Source organism: Channa argus, chromosome 6 (genome assembly GCF_033026475.1).
Source record: "Channa argus isolate prfri chromosome 6, Channa argus male v1.0, whole genome shotgun sequence".
Lineage (NCBI taxonomy): Eukaryota > Metazoa > Chordata > Actinopteri > Anabantiformes > Channidae > Channa > Channa argus.
The window spans coordinates 1,475,973-1,492,251 of NC_090202.1; the positions used below are offsets into that span (position 1 = coordinate 1,475,973).

General features: G+C 40.6%; 1 protein-coding gene across 5 annotated transcripts in view; it reads left to right on the top strand.

The window, feature by feature from the left end:
* sgsm2 (small G protein signaling modulator 2) overlaps nucleotides 1-16,279 on the top strand; it is an 88,953-nt gene continuing 72,674 nt past the window's right edge. The window contains exons 1-2 of one of the 5 annotated variants that reach the window (XM_067506994.1): nucleotides 1-383; nucleotides 13,311-13,386. In XM_067506994.1, the coding sequence (XP_067363095.1) occupies nucleotides 324-383; nucleotides 13,311-13,386 (136 nt within the window). In that variant the 5' untranslated portion in view covers nucleotides 1-323. The remainder of the gene's footprint in view (nucleotides 384-13,310; nucleotides 13,387-16,279) is intronic. The other 4 variants (XM_067506992.1, XM_067506993.1, XM_067506996.1 and 1 more) reach the window with 4 other exon arrangements.

Consider the following 16,279-nt stretch of genomic DNA (forward strand, 5'->3'; position numbering starts at 1 on the left):
AGGTTGGGTGCGCTGGATGCTGAGAGGCTGCAGGTGGGGCGGGGCTGATGCTGGGAGTCATTGCTTTTTCCTTCTTTTTTTTTTTTTTTCGGTTTTTCCTCCATTGATCAGTAGTGGGGAAGGCGGTTCCTCTGACGCCGCCGCCGTCAATCTGCTCGGCTGCGTCAGAGTCCAGCTGAGCGAAGGAAGAAGGAAAGCAGGGATAAAACCGAAAGAGGTTCTGCGAGGCCAGGGAGAGCGGACCGAGCGTGTCGCCCAGGCAGCTCTGTGAGGTGCACAGTGCGGACGCACACACGGACGGACGGACGGACGGACGGACAGACATGGAGGGCAGCACGGAGGAAGAATACAAAGAGAAATTGTTATGGAACGTCAAACGGGAGGTAGGCGCCGCTGTTCCTCGGCCCGTCGAGCTTCACCTTTACAGTTTTACAAATGTGTTTAATATTCACGTCAGTCACGAAAATCAGCTCGTGACTCCTTCACTCATTACATTTTATTCGCGGGCACATTGACGGTGTTTCCGTGTTGTGCTCAGTTTGTAAAGGGAAGTTTACCAAACTGGTGCTGAATAAATGGACCCACGTTTTAATTGTTTAACGTTAACGCGTTACCTTTGTCCAGTCTCGATTTTTTTTTTTTGCTTCCGTTTATTGTCCTTTGCTTGCTCGTCATTACAAGAATGTCCTACCTAATAATTAGCTTCGAAAATCTCGTGGTGCTCCGATTGGCATAAATAATCTAAGATGAGATGATATTCATGTAGAACAAAAGCTCAACTTCCAACGGAGCTCATCTTTATTGGCTAGTATTTATGTATTTTCCTGTGCACGGCTACTGTACGATTCCTCTGGAGTCTTCGAATAACTAGTATTTTCTCCATTGACAAGCCCCATGGACACACATCCCTGCCCGACGCGTCTGTATTCCAGCAGGTTGTGTCAGTCTCCACCAGCAGCACTAACATCCACAACTCACAGAGCCACAGGCTTTTTTTTGTTCCTGGTGATGAATGTCTTACATCTCTCATTATTCTCTTAACCCCTCTGCCCACGCCCATTGTAATCATGTCGCTTTCTCACAGAGCTACAACTGCAAACCTTTTGCTGAAGCTAATATTAGTTTAAAATCACAGCAGCTGACTGTGAGACTGAGGTGTGGCTCCCGGCCTGTACTGGCTGTAAGTAAGCGTAAAGGTGAACATGTAATTCAATTCAATTCAACTTTATTTATATAGCGCCAATTCACAACAAAGTCATCTCAGGGCACTTTACAGAATAAAGTCAAGATTATAAGATATATAAAGCATGTAGCTTCCATCAGTGTAATGGAGGGGAAAGGTCACGCTGAACCCCTCAATCTGACAAACGGAAAGAAAACACATTTCTTTTAATTCAATGTTTAGCAGCCAAGTTATGAGAGTTAAAAAGCATAATTTTTAACAAATGATGATTTGTTTTTATTCATATATTTTGCTATTTCCCGCAGATTTTTTTAATTTATTTATTTATTTATTTTTTACATTTTTGTTGCTTGGAAAAGTCACAGGGCTATTTTTAGTACTGCAGTGCTGCTCAATGCCAGACAACCTACTGACACGGATTTTCTGTCTGTTTCCCAGCACTGCTTAAATGAAGAAAATTACAAGAGTCCAATACGGGGTTAAGTCAGAGTCAAGACCAAGGAAAAAAAAAAAAAGACCGTTAATTCACTATTCTACACTGCTTTTGTTCAATTGTTATTTCGAGTTGCGGTAAACTGTGATATAACTTGAATATCACAGTGCAGCACTTTGAAATCTGGAAGCAGTATAAAACTTTTTTTTTCTGAAAGCATGATTTACCAAGTACATGAAAGACATTTTGAAAGTCAATACACCCTTTCACCCAAGACACATCAAGTGACAAGTCGAGTCGAATATAAGCCTTCAGTGCTGAGCCGTGAAGCAATTTTATTTAGTGGCCAAAATGCAACACTGCAACTCGTGCACTGATCGCTTGACGCACGCTTTACGCCCAGTCTGTGCTTGGGTGGGTTTCTTCTGGGTACTCTGGTTTCCTCCCACAGTCCAAGGACATGGATGTAACATGAATGGGTCACTCTAAATGGTTGTCTGTGTATGTCTCTCTGTGTTGACGCTGAGGTAGACTGGAGACCTGTCTAGGGTGGACCCCGTTTCTTGCCCAATGACAGCCGGGAGCAGCTTGGGTGGACTCCACTAACAAAACAAGCAGTCAAGAAAATGATAGATACATTCTCTGTATGTCATCAGGGTTTATGAGCTTTTTTCAGAAGTCCATACTAATGTTGGTTGGTGTACCGGTTCATCCAGAAGTTTGTTTGGTCATAACTTTAAGGATGGTCTGACGGGGGGACTCGTGTGCATATGATAATGTAACCGAATAGCAGGCAGCAGCAGCACCTGTCATTTGGGAGAGGAATGCAGCAAACCTACTTCTTCTTACTCATGGTTCTAAGAGTTTATAACGCTTAAGTTTACAGTGCAATCGATTACCAACGGCTTACTCTGCTTAGCCATAGCATCCAACAATTTGTAACACTAATAACCATAAGTTGACATGCTGAGTAGCTTCTCACTAATAGACCAGGTAGTATAACAGTCTGCTAACAGCTGATAGGGGCCTGTTGCATCCCTAAGGTAGACTGGGACACACAAAACAGATGGAGAGTGAAGAAAGTGAAACCAGAGATGCGCCAGAAGGGCTTATGCCCAAAAGGGGAGCTTTGTCTGCAGTTTTGCAGTTTTTCTGAGTTTGAAAAATCTGAAGTGAGTGAAAAAAAAGTCGTTATAGATGTAGGCTGGGGCTTACACTAGCAACAAACTACTCCATAAGAAAAGATACTGTAATACCAAAAGTGGATTATGGTTTACGGGTTCAAGCATTAGTGAACTCTGTGGTGAGAAAACTGGCCGTAAAGCGCCAAAACAAATGGAGTAAAATTGCATCTATACACAGAAATTGTCCTGCTACAGACAGTAGAGAAGATGGGTTCAGACTCTGGATTGGAGGTACAGTATGTCTTAGCCAAAAGAAAGAAAATACTTCAGGTACTGTAAAGATAATATCAATGAACATCATATTTATTAAATGGAGAACCACGAGAATTCTGGCTGTATGAAATATTTGCATACCCTGGCTTTAAAGATTAAATCTTGGGCGTCACTATAAAGCTAATGTACTTTTGAAATATCATACCAAACCCCCATCCAAAGGCCTTCATACCAAATAAAATACCATAGCCTTAAACTGCCAAAACCTTAAAAAACACCATGGTACAAATTTTTGGTCCTGTCACCCAGTCAGTAGTCCTTACTATATGTTGGACTTTGTGTAAAACGTTGTGTTGTTTTATTATTTCGATGTATGAAATATGTGCACGAAGGACTCGGTTTGAATATCTAGGCTAAACGCCTCCTTCCTTCCTCCTGCCGTCCCACTGTCACCCACAGGTTCACAACGTCTGTAAGGCTGAAAATAGCTTCAGTTCTCAGGATGTCTGCAGGCGGAGAGTGCTGTGTCTTCTAAACACACACCATAAGGGAAATAGGAAGGAATATAAGATTCTTGGGTCACTGGGCCATTGGATGCTGTGTGTTGACAGTGCAAGCTGCATCTTCAAACACACCTCTGGCCATTATGACTTGTTTTCCAGTTGCATAAATTGTTAATGTGTCCTGGTTGTCAACATTAAAAGAAACAAACTGTATTTTGTACATCCTCCACTGAGTTGTATTTGAATTATTGATGGTGAATGTCTGTCCTCATACAGTACATGTTGGTTGACATACTGTAGTTTTCCTATTTATTTATGTTTTTTTTTAAGAGCTTTATATAGAGCTTTAAAATCACAGTATTCATCAGCCTGCTTGATGCCATATCAATACTGGGTGTATTTGTAAATTAGAGTTTTTCCATGTGTGATACCTGATGATTTGGAGGAGGCTTGTGTGAGCTTGGATTGTGGTTTTTGGACAACCTGAAATATGGCGTGTGTCTGTACATCAGATAAGCACCAAACTATTGGAGTTTATTGGGTTCTAGGTTGAGATCAGTTAGAAAAACCCTGAAGGTATTGTTGTTTCTCCAGAGCCTTATTGAACTAGTGTTTCTCCTCTGTAGCAAATGTAACTTTTTACACACCATTGCTGCTTTCTCTGTGTGTATCCAGTAAAACAACGAGTGCTGTGATTGGTTGGCACGTCCTTGAGATGCCAGTCAACACCTTCTGACATGTTAAAGCAGAATAGCAAACTAGAGTGAGAGAGACCAGATTGAACAAAGCCCTCGAGCTCCTAGTTTAAAGCTCCCTGTCTCTTTAAGCGGCATTTAGCTGTCTCCGTATTGCTTGGCAACTGAAAGCTTCCAGCAGCTCCCAAAGAAGTTAAATTGCATCAGTTGGCGATTAATATCACAGCAGTGAGGCAGCTCTGTCAGGGGGGTCTCTTGTTCTGAGAACAAAAAGTGCCTTTCTCTATCAACCTGCATCATCAACATCCTTTTTGTTTTTGTGATATGTTCAGAGATGGTTACTGCAGCAATTTAACGACGAGAGGTTTAGCTTCATATTTATTAGTAATAACACAAGCATGCCAGAAAGTTTTTGTTCATCTTCCACTACCAAGAATTACTGAAACTGTAATATGCATCACAGCTAAAACAACCAGTTGTACAGTGTTTCCATCAAGCGGTGAGAAATCAAAATGTAAAATTATAGTTGGAGCACATGCTGTTCAAGAGAAAAGTTACTTATATTATACAAATATTTCAATATATGAAAATATTGAAATAATTCAATTATATATTTGTTTCACCTTTTTGCAAAGTTCACCTATATTAATCCCAGAGATGTTGTTTGGACTTTAATGCAGTAAAGCTAAGTTTTCTGTGATTCTCAAGGCTGTTTTAAAAAAAACAAACCAAAAACTGCATTGTCTTGATAAGTGCTACGCTTTTGGGAGGTGAATGAGATTTCAAATGTCTGAAGATCACTGACACATGACAGATGACATAGAGCATCCAGCGACTGTCAGACATTCACTCTGTAGAGCTGACAGGATGGAGCTGGAGCAACATGATGCAACGATAAGCTCCTAATGCCTGACAGTCACTGTCCCACTTATTCACAATGGTGGGAGAGAGAAAGCTAGGAGCACGTAAATGATTGTAAAGATGAACATGATGTGTTTTCTGACCTTGCTTTTTGTCATAACTCTCTGTGGACAAACTAATAGCAAAATACAGCATCTACAGGAACATATTGGTTCCCATAGTGCTCACTATGCTCCTAAACATGACAAGCTTCAGCACATGCTTGTCTGGTGGCACATGACAGTCTGTTCTCCAGAGTGCTCTTATACCAGCATGTGAGAATCTTTTAAATGCACATTTGGGTATTTGTGTCAAATACGTCCCAAAAAAGGGACATTTTTTGTAATGTGTTTGTGATGGCAAGCCTGAAATTAAATCCTAGATGTAGCATTTGTTTTAGGATTAATGAGTTTAAACTTGAAAAACATTACGAGCCTGGAGTTATATTTCTGAATGAGAGCACATGACTCGCCATTGTAAAATAGTAGGGGTGTCCTAATGCGCATACCGGTATTGGTTAGAATTGGTATGATACTACCTTTGTGTACTCATATGCTTTTACTCAAAGTGTCTTCTATACGCACCCAGTACCTCACATTGGTTGAGCAGGTAGGCGGAGTTGGGAAAATGTCTGATAAGCTCTGCTCTGCTAAAATCTATTTTTGCACTATCGGCCACACACATTGAGTTTATGGTACGCGGAAATCAAGTGGTTTTAAATTTCCCACCTCTCCCACAAGATCAATTTGTCTCCTGCAAATTGATATTATCTACCTGATGCCCACATCTCATAATCGTCCCAGAAGTTGAATATTTCATCTCTTGTCATCTAAATTGCTTGTTCGATATCGGAGTTGAAGGTCTAAGGATAGAGAGTGCCGTATGTTGAGATTGTAAAAAGCTGGAAGCCAGATTTGTTTTTGTGATACATACCTAATTAACTTCTAGGGTGCTGGAGCTTATCCCAGCTGATAGTATACTATAAATTGTAATAATAACGGTGGCTGTGGATCAGAAGAGGGCGAAGCTTGTCCTCTAACTACAGAGTTTGTGCTTTAGATAAAAGCATTTACAATAAAAAAACTGTAAATGTAATAATGCAAATGTAATTTGTTTTACCCTGATTCGGATTCTCAAATATATGAGAAGCAGAAATCTCAGCTGATACTGACACATTCTTACAGTTCGTCTGAGAAATAAAATGGAGACTTCAAACCAAATCTTTTCAGGTCCAGTCAGCATCAATACTTTCACCACAGTGTTGGAAGCTGTTGCCAAAGGCTTCTAACACCATTTTCTTTGTTTACTACAGTGAGCAGCCTTGGTTGCAATATTGCAACTTGCAGCTAAACAGTATTACACTGTCTCTTCCCTAAAGAAATATTCTGTCGTCATGCAGCAGAGTGTTGGAGAACTTCTCCCTCGGTCTGGACAGAATCATTTCTTCCTGCCAGATTCTTACTTTAAGACTGCTGCCCCAAGAGCTTGCAAGGCCAGCCATGCTCTCCAAACCCCACTGATATCCACTTGGTATTTGTTCTTGCAGGTGAAATGTTAATTTCTCTTCTATTTTCTTGGTGGGAAAAGTGAGGAAATTGATTTGACACAGGATATAGTAGTTGTAAGAAGAGAGAATGATTACAGGGTTGTGGGATCTGCAAATGTTGGGCCAATTTATGTGTGGAAGCTGCATCAGATCAACAAGTACATACGAGACAAGTAAAGACAGATTGATTCCAGTAAGGCGTCTTTCAGAGTCTGCTGCCCAACCACCGCACCACTGGAGCCATTCTCCCCATCCACTAACCCTACTAAGGCATGAATAATCACCTTATTAATGACTGTGTCTCTGCTGTGGCCTGACAGGAGCTGATAAGGATCAGCTACTTAGGGTGAGGAAAAGGAAGGCACAATGCAAACAGAACATCCAAGGAAATACACACAGTGCGATGCTGAGGCACCAATCCATATTCATTTGCATCTGAATTGAAGTGAAAATACTAGACTTGGTGGACCTTTTGCGTGTGCGTACAGTCTGCTGAATCATGCGTAACTGCAGACAGCTGTCTCACCTTCTTTAACTTAAATAGCATATGCAGCATATTTTAAACGTGTGCCAAAGACCCCAGGAGGTATATGAATGATGCTTTTATGAGGAAATCATGAATTCTGCTGTAGCTACTGAAACTAACAAGCCACATCAAAATACAGTAGGTGAGTATGGCTATTTTTTTTAATGACACACAGTTCCATCCCAAACCACAGTAGTGCACTTTTGTCTAAACTGTTACAGGTTAAATCACTCCCCTCAGGCAAAGCGATGGATCAAATTTGTGCTCTGATTATAATCTCCCATAATGCAAAACTGTGGCCTGTGACAAATGGTCTGGATTAGTGAGCAGTCGTTCCACTTTTTTTTTTACGCCCAGTGAGTTTCCAACTGATTAGCGTCAGGAAAGCTGCCCTTTGTAGCCACAGTCGGGATGTTTGGTGTTTGCCCCAGTCGTGAACATGAGATGAAGGGAGGAACAAATGTGTTTTTATCTAACTGACAGTTGGCTAATGAGCTCTTCCTACTGTTCCTCCCAGAAACCATTAGCTTCAGGGTTCTCAGAAGTGTTTCAAAGTTGGCCAGCTCCACTCAGCCGTTTGACACACACCAACTATATATATCTTTTTATTTTAGTCCTGTGAACTGAGAGATTTTATTCACCTTGCTGAACCAACACCTTGCTGTTGGTTCTTGGTCTTGTGGGTGAGCGTTGAGATTTTGTGTTCCAAAATACTTTGTTTGTCTAAGTGTTAACTCCAAATTGCTTGTTATTAACATGTCTTATTACCCAGTTTTGCACAGACTTATTACATCAGTTCAGATTTATCGTTTTGTGAAAATCCCTCCACACAGCTCTGCTGGGTAACAAACTATAGATTTAACATTTATTAATAAAGAGTGCATTTGTGCAAAGACCTTGGATAGATCAAAACCTTGCCTGGTTGAATTAAATTAGCTCAGATTGAGCTTGATTTCATAGTTTCATAGTTGGAGTCACACACCCCTGAAATGTTTAAGAGAAAACTATCGTTGTCTCTTCTAACAGCTCATTGAGTATTTAAAGGAGCTTAGCTGGTGCTCTCAGAATGTAAACCATTGTCCCAGATGTCCAGCGCTAATTCAATGGGTTCATTCACAGTCAATTTAGTCTCACTGTCACTCACACCCAGGTGACGCAATTGAGCCTTCTGACCAACTGCTGTAGGTTACTTTACTCAGATTTACCAAGTAGAGCTCTAACTCTAGGTAAATATATGGATCTGTTTGCACATCCCTGGACAGGATGGTAAGTCAGAGCCTTTGTGTGAGAGTTCATTCTAACCCGAGTGGGAAATCAGGCTTCCCTCAGGTTATTTGCTTAAAAGAAATTCAGTTTAATCACAGAACTGTTTGGAACGTTTAGTTAATGTAGGATAATGTCCCACACCTCCCTAATACATGGAAAAGTTTAGCCGAGTGCTACTATAGTTAGAGCTTCATCTACACACAACGAAGCAATTCAATTCTTCCTGTTTATCAATTGGGCCCAAACAAGGCAGAGGTGCCAGACTGTTCCCAGATTAATTACTGACAACAATTAATTCTACCGAGAGAGCCAACTTAGACAAGCAAATACCAGACTTTGTCAGTGTTGCTGAACTCACTCAGGCTCTGCTTCCCCAGAGACACAATAAATAGCAGCAGAAAGACTCATCTGAATGTTTCCACGATGCCTTGATATTAATTGGAAGTCAGTGGTGCGGCTGTTTAAGGGAGTCTGGCAGATGCGATTTTAGTTGTTGTCACGGTGTTAAGAGGAGACTTAATAATTCTTCAAATTTCTGTTTTTGTGATCAGGTTCTTGTCACAATAAAGGTTTCCATACTGATAAGCAAGTATAAACAGTTGTTCAGCGGTAAACGGAGTTCACTTTCTATCCAAAAGGCTCAATTCAATCTAAGTAACTGGCTTGGAGCAAGCGTACATTTAAGAAGAAAATAAAGGGGGGGGGGGGGGGGGGGTCTATCACTTGACTATAACAGCAGTTGAGTGATAGAGATGTCATCAACACACCCACTCTTTCACTTTTAATCCTCCCAACGATTCAGGAAACAACAGAGCGCTACGTACATGAGCTCATGCGTTGTGTATGGACAACTAGGGGGCTCGAAGGATCAAATCCGGATAATGTCAGCATTCCCCTGCATGTCTGCACATCTACAAGGCAGTAGATTCATTACATTTTCTATCAGACTTGGTTTTAAAAATGAGGTGGCATTGCCTTGTTGATGATCTCTCCTTTTATTCAGCCTTTTTCTCAGCTGCGTGTTCCTGTCTGCAGGTTTCTGTTACACACCAGCACAGTTGGAGCAGGCTGATTAGAAACCTGGTTACATGTATACATGGCATAGAAATCTGTGTTCTCTAACAAAAATGTACCTGGAGAAGCCAGATTTTCCTAATCCCCTACCTTGATTTTGGAAACCTGCTTTCCCATTTACATGACTGCTATGAACTCAACTTGCCTATAAAAGCTGACCGTAACCTGGTTGCTTAAGTCCATGTAAATGCCCTCACAGCTAGTAGGAAGAGCTGAAGCGAGGGCCAACGTTGCGTATTAGTTTATTTATTTCTGTATTGATTTGTCGACAGCGGCTTAATTGCAAGACAAAAGTGAGAAGAGCTTTGACTGCTATCTTAGTGTTTGACCATTTCGCATATACATACAGTACTTATCAGAGAAGTAATGCTGGATGTTCCAATCCTGGATGAGAGTATTCCACCATGTTGATTCTTCAAACCATATTATAACAATAATAATAATAATAATAATAATAATAATAATAGCTTTATTTATAAAGCACTTATCAAACAGAGTGCAAAGTGCTGTACATTAAAAAGGTAAATATGGATAATTAAATAAATAAAGTCAGGTTAATATAAAATCAAAGAAAAGCACAAGGTAAAATACCTGGAGTGATATAGATAGAATATACTATTTATACTAAAACAAGAATCTCATATCTCAGGAAAGGCAAATCTATAAAAATGCATTTTCAGACGAGACTTAAAAGATGACAATGAGTCAGAGAGCCTGATTTCCTCAGGCAGGTTATTCCATAGTTTTGGAGCCATGATGGAAAATGCTCTGGCCCCCTTGGTTTTTAACCGAGAAGTTGGAACAGACAACAATCCACTGTCTGATGATCTTAAGTTTGGTAATGGCACATATAGAATTAAAAGATCAGGAATACAGGATGGCGCTAAACCATGCAGTGATTTATAAGTAATCAGTAAAATCTTAAAATTTATCCTAAGATGAACAGGGAGCCAATGTAGAGATGCAAGACAGGGAGCAGTGTGGCTGAACTTCCCGGTTCTAGTCAGGAGCCGAGCTGCTGAGTTCTGAACAATTTGTAACTGTTTCAAGTCTTTTTGGTCAAGTGACGAAAATAGGCTATTGCAATAATCGAGACGAGAGGAGATGAAAGCATGAATAATAGTCTCAGCATCATTAAACTTTAACATAGGTCTGATTTTTCCAATGTTCCTAAGATGATAAAAGCAGGACTGAACTAGTTTAGTGATGTGATGCTCAAAACTCAAGTTGCAGTCAAATAAAACACCAAGATTTCTGGCAACTGGCTTAACAAATTTTGATAAAGTCCCTAAGGACTGGAAATATTTTGAGGTCTAATTATGAGAATTTCTGATTTAATTGAAGTAAATTTAAGGACATCCATTTTCTAATATCGGAAATACAATCTTATAGAGAACTCAGCCTGCTATGCTCCATACAGCTGAGTGTCATCGGCATAACAGTGAAATGAAATGTGAACATCATCCAGTGGAAGCATGTACATTGAGAAAAGAATTGGGCCAAGTATCGATCCTTGGGGAACACCATACTCAGAGGGGGAGGGGGGTGACATGTAATTGTCCATGGAGACACATGATTTCCTATTTGACAAATATGAAGCAAACCAGTTTAATCCTGTGCCCGATATAACCACCCAGTCCCTCAGTCTGTCCAACAGGATATTATGATCTACTGTGTCAAATGCAGCACTTAAATCCAACAGCACTAGGATGGAGCACAAGGCAGTCAGCATTAATTAGAAGGTCATTTGTGACATGTAGAAGAGCCGTCTCTGTGCTGTGGTTTTTGCGAAAACCTGATTGGAACTTTTCAAAACTGTTATTTGTTTCCACTGCTGTGTGACCAACTTTTCTAGAATTTTAGAGAGAAATTGTAATTTGGAAATGGGGCGGTAGCTGTCCAGGATAGAAGGATCAAGACCAGGTTACTTTAAAATGGGCTGCATGCAGGCAAATTTGAAATTATCAGGGACACAACCAGTACTCAGTGATTTGTTCAATATGATAAGCAGGTGTGGGGCTATGCAGTCTAACACTTCAAGTAAAAAGTTAGTTGGAATAATGTCAAGTGGACTAGTTGATGCTTTCATATGAGATATTGTATCGAGTAGGTTAGACAGTGTAACGGGAGAGAAATAATTCAGGGAGCTCTAATAAGGACAGACCACATCCAGAAATGAAGGATTTTGAGTGATACCAACCCTAATTTTCTCCACTTTGGAAACAAAGTGTGATAAAAACTAATTGCAATCAGCAACACAATTGGCAGAGGCATGATGGGGTAGAGGGTTAACCAGCCTATCAACAGTATGAAATAGAAATCTGGGATTTTGACGATTGGCCTAGATGAGTTGAGAGAAGTAAGAGGCTCTGCCATCCTTCACCATCCTATTGAAAAGTTTTCTTTCATTATAATAAAATGTACTGTGAAGACCAGATGTCTTCTATTTACGCTCAGCTCTTCTACGTACTCTTTTACAATTTCGTATGTTCTCATTAATCCATGGTTGCTTCCTGGTCAAAGGATCAGGTCTGTTTCTTAAAGGAGCTATACAGTCTGAGATTGATACGCAAAGTGAGTGAAAAGAATCATCCATTTCATTAGTGCAGGTGGAGTCAAGGAATGTAACGTCTGCAGAATTAAAAAGAGCACAGAACTTAATGGCACAATGCTCATTGAACATACGTGAACACTTGGGACGTGGAGAGTCCTTGACAATCTGTAATTCACAGCTAAAAACAATAGGCTTATGGTCACATACAGACAAATCCAAAATCTTCAGTTCTGAAATCCCAAGACCCAGACGTAAAACAAGGTCAAGAGTGTGACCAGCAGAATGAGTTTCACCAGCTACGTGTTGCTGAAAATTAAGAGTTCATTATATTTAAAAATTCTGTAGCATGATTATTAGAAGAATTGTCAATGTGAATAAAACTGGGGACGGGCCACTAAGAATAAACAGGAGCACGTCAAAGGAAGAGAATTCATTAAAAGTCCACCACCACATCCAGAGTGGGATCAGAAAAACTGCTTTTAATCATCTGAGATAACTTATCTCAGATGATTAAAAGCAGTTTTTCTGATTCGGATGGTTACGAAACCATGAGGAGCATTAGTTTTGTTTTTTTACTTGGAAAGATTTCGCTGGGAGCCGCAAAGTACTTAAAGATGCAACTTGGCAAAAGCTGGCACAGTGACAAAAGTTGTGTGTTTGGACTGATGTTCATGCAAGTGAAAAGTAGGATTTTTTGGATCAAACCTGTTGAAGAGACCACTTGACAAATCTCCTGAATGGCCCCCGTCTTTTTGTTGGCATCCTGACCTTTGGTCTGGCACCTTGCATATAAAGAAAATCCCATCAGAATGAGCATCTCACCATTGAGGCTTAACATATTTGCTGTGGGCTTGGCATTGCTTGTTGTTTACCTCTGTCTTCGGTGCAAAATTGAAATGTAATGTTGTTTTGCTGCACTGCAATTCCTAGAAATCACCTGTCAAACTGTGTGGGCAACACAATGGTGTGTCCTCCAAATTTCTCTTAATGCAGTAGGAGGTTCTACTGAGTTGGCCAAGAGTTATTACTGTGCTGTTTATGGGTTGTGTTGTTTTAATGATTTCCTGTGGTAATGTCTGATGACAAACTAAAGCTGAGTACCTTCTGTGTGATAATGGTGATGACTCTGTTCAGCTTTTCCTGTAAAGAGAAGCAATAATGGCAATGACATCAAACATAAAGATGATGACATTGACCCCCAGACACAGTAACAAACTCTGTCTTTGTGTACAGGTGAAGCAGATTATGGAGGAAGCAGTGACTAAGAAATTTGTCCACGAAGACAGCAGCCACATCATTGCTCTGTGCAGTAAGTACACGGTTCTCTTTTCATTGGTGCACACACTCTTCCTTTTCCTCTCTCTATCTGGAACACACACATGCACTTGTTGAACTCCTCAGCAGGTGACTTGGTGCTGCATCTCTGTCAAGGGCACTGTTTGACGTCACAGTGCCTCTGACTATGCTGCTGCATCATTGGAAAGTTAATAATCACAGTGGAGCTAATGGAAACCAATTTTCAGAGACAGGCTGTACAAAACCCAGGGTTTCTAAACGTGTGTGTGTGTGTGTGTGTGTGTGTGTGTGTGTGCGTGCGGACAAAGATGGAGGGATTGCCCCTCCTGACCAGATGGTTGAGCTTACAGTTATGTGTGAGTCACCGCTTCCACAATGGTCAGAATCTGGCTCCGCCTGCAGCATCAGATCAGCAAAATGACTGTTGACACGTTGAAAGCTTTTGTCTGTTTTGGGGTTTAGAACATGATTACATTAAAAAATTACAATAAGCGAGATATAGCTCTAAATTTTCACACACATGCTCACTCTTGTTTTCCAAGGACCACCTGACAGCGAGGTTACTCATGGACACACACACACACACACACACACACACACACACACACACACACACAGCTGCATCGAATACAGTTAATGTTTTATAAATGTTAGAAAATTGATTTTCAGCTATTTTGGCAAGTCAGTAGTTGTTCTTGCTTTAATTTGGCACAAATGCTTGAAATATATTTGACCTTCCTTCTCATGAGGAGCTCTGACGGCTTTTCTTTGTCTTACGTTCTAGGTATCTGAACATGTTTGTGTATAGGGCTGTTGTTTTAAATGAGACAAAATGTGATGATGTCAGCTTTTTTTGATTCATTCATAAACAAAAGGGAGACAACTATTCACACTCACATTTACACCTACGGGTGACTTACAGTCACCAGTTAACCTAACTTTCATGTCTTTGGACTGTGTGAGGAAACCAGAATACTCCCATGCAAGCACAGGGAGAACATGCTAATTGTAAACCGAGAGGCTGCAGCCAACACGTGGCTTTAAACCAGGGACCTTGTAGCTGTGAGGCTGCAGCACTAACCAGTCCAACACCATGCCGCCTTCTTCCAGAATCCCTTTATCTTTTCCCGAGCATACATATTGGACATTTTTATATTAATGCCAAAATATGACATCTGGTGGTCACAGAGAACTCATAGGATTCATACTCCAATGTTTATCTATTAATTTGATCTGGACAGAATTACAGTATTTTCTAAAAAAAAAAAAAACACTAAATAACTACATTTGCAGTAAAACCTCTACACCTCAACTAGACTGATGGTGTCAAAACTATTAATATTCAGTGTCTGTCATGTGATGATAATGGATCCCTTCTTCACCACCTTAGTAGTTTTCTGCAAGTCCTATTTAGAGGCTTTACATGGACTGGGGAGCAGGGATTTTGAAAAAGCTGGATCTTGTTAATTGACGAGGTTTCGGTGAAGCATGCAGCTTATATTACTAATTATAACTAAGCTCTTTCTGAAAATGACATGACTGTAGTAGAAATTGAATTTGTAGGAATGTTAGAAATTAATTGTAAGAATATTTACCTTTAGCAGACGGTTTATTTTAAATCTGAGTACCATCAGTTATTAACTACATGATGTTCTTGCATAAGGCTAATACTGGATGATCTCTTCATGCTTCCATGTTGAGGCAGACGTGTAGGTAGAAAGATGTGAGAACCACTGGAAACACTTAATTTCTCTATTATATGCTGAAACTCCCAAGATAAAAAGGGAAATTCTTTTCTGTCTCATGTTGTAAATGGATTTGGCACCTGTGGGCGACCATGCTTTGGTGCAATAAAACAGGGACTGGTTTGAGAGTAGAGTTCTTTAGAGTCAAGATTCAAACAACTTTATTGATCTTGCAGGGAAATTGTGTTGCCTTGGTAAAGCTGCTCTCCCCATAAAAAGTAGAAAAAGAAAGTAAAAAACTTCCAGTAAACCAAGACAATAGTTATTACTAGTCCAAACTACTGATCAATAAGTAAGAAAAACCCAGCTAGAGGAGTTAATGTAGATGAAATAAAAACAATACTATTTGTCCATTTTGACTATTTAGTCAATTTAGTCCCCCTCCTTTTCACAGAGGGGGATGAGTTGAACAGTTTAATGGTCACTGGGAGGAAGGTTCTCCTGTGTTGTTCTGTGGAGAACTTGACTGTGATCAGTCTCTGGCTGAAAGTGCTGCTCTGTGCAGCCAGCACACAGTGGAGTGATAGGGAGGGATTGTCCAGGATTGAGAGGAGTTTGGACAACATTGTCCTCTCAGCCACAACATGCAGAGGGTCCAGCTCCTCCACCAGAACAGAACCAGACCTCCTTATTAGTTTGTGCAGTCTGTTATTGTCTGCCACCTTCATATTGCTGCCCCAGCAAACCACAGCATGGAAGATGGGAGCTGGCTACCACAGACTCATAAATCATCCACAGCTTGGTGCTGCTGATGTTGAAGGACCCAAGTCTCCTCAGAAAATACAGCCTGCTCTGTGTTTTCCTGAATATTGATGCTGCATTAACTGACCAGTCCAGTTTATTGTCCAGGTGGACACCCAGGTGTTTGTACACTGAAACTACCTTCACCCCCTCTCCCCATATAGAAACAGGATTGAGAGGAGTCCAGGACTTCCTGAAGTCCACCACCACTTCATTTGTTTTACTGATGTTGAGCTGGAGATGATCGTGCTCACACCAGTTAACAAAACTGTCCATCACTGATCGATACTCTGTGATATCTCCACCCTGGATACATCCAGCAACCGCAGAGTCATCAGAAAACTTCTGAAGGTGGCAGGACTCTGAGTTGTACCTGAAGTCAGAGGTATACAGGGGGACGAGAACGGGAGATAGAACTGT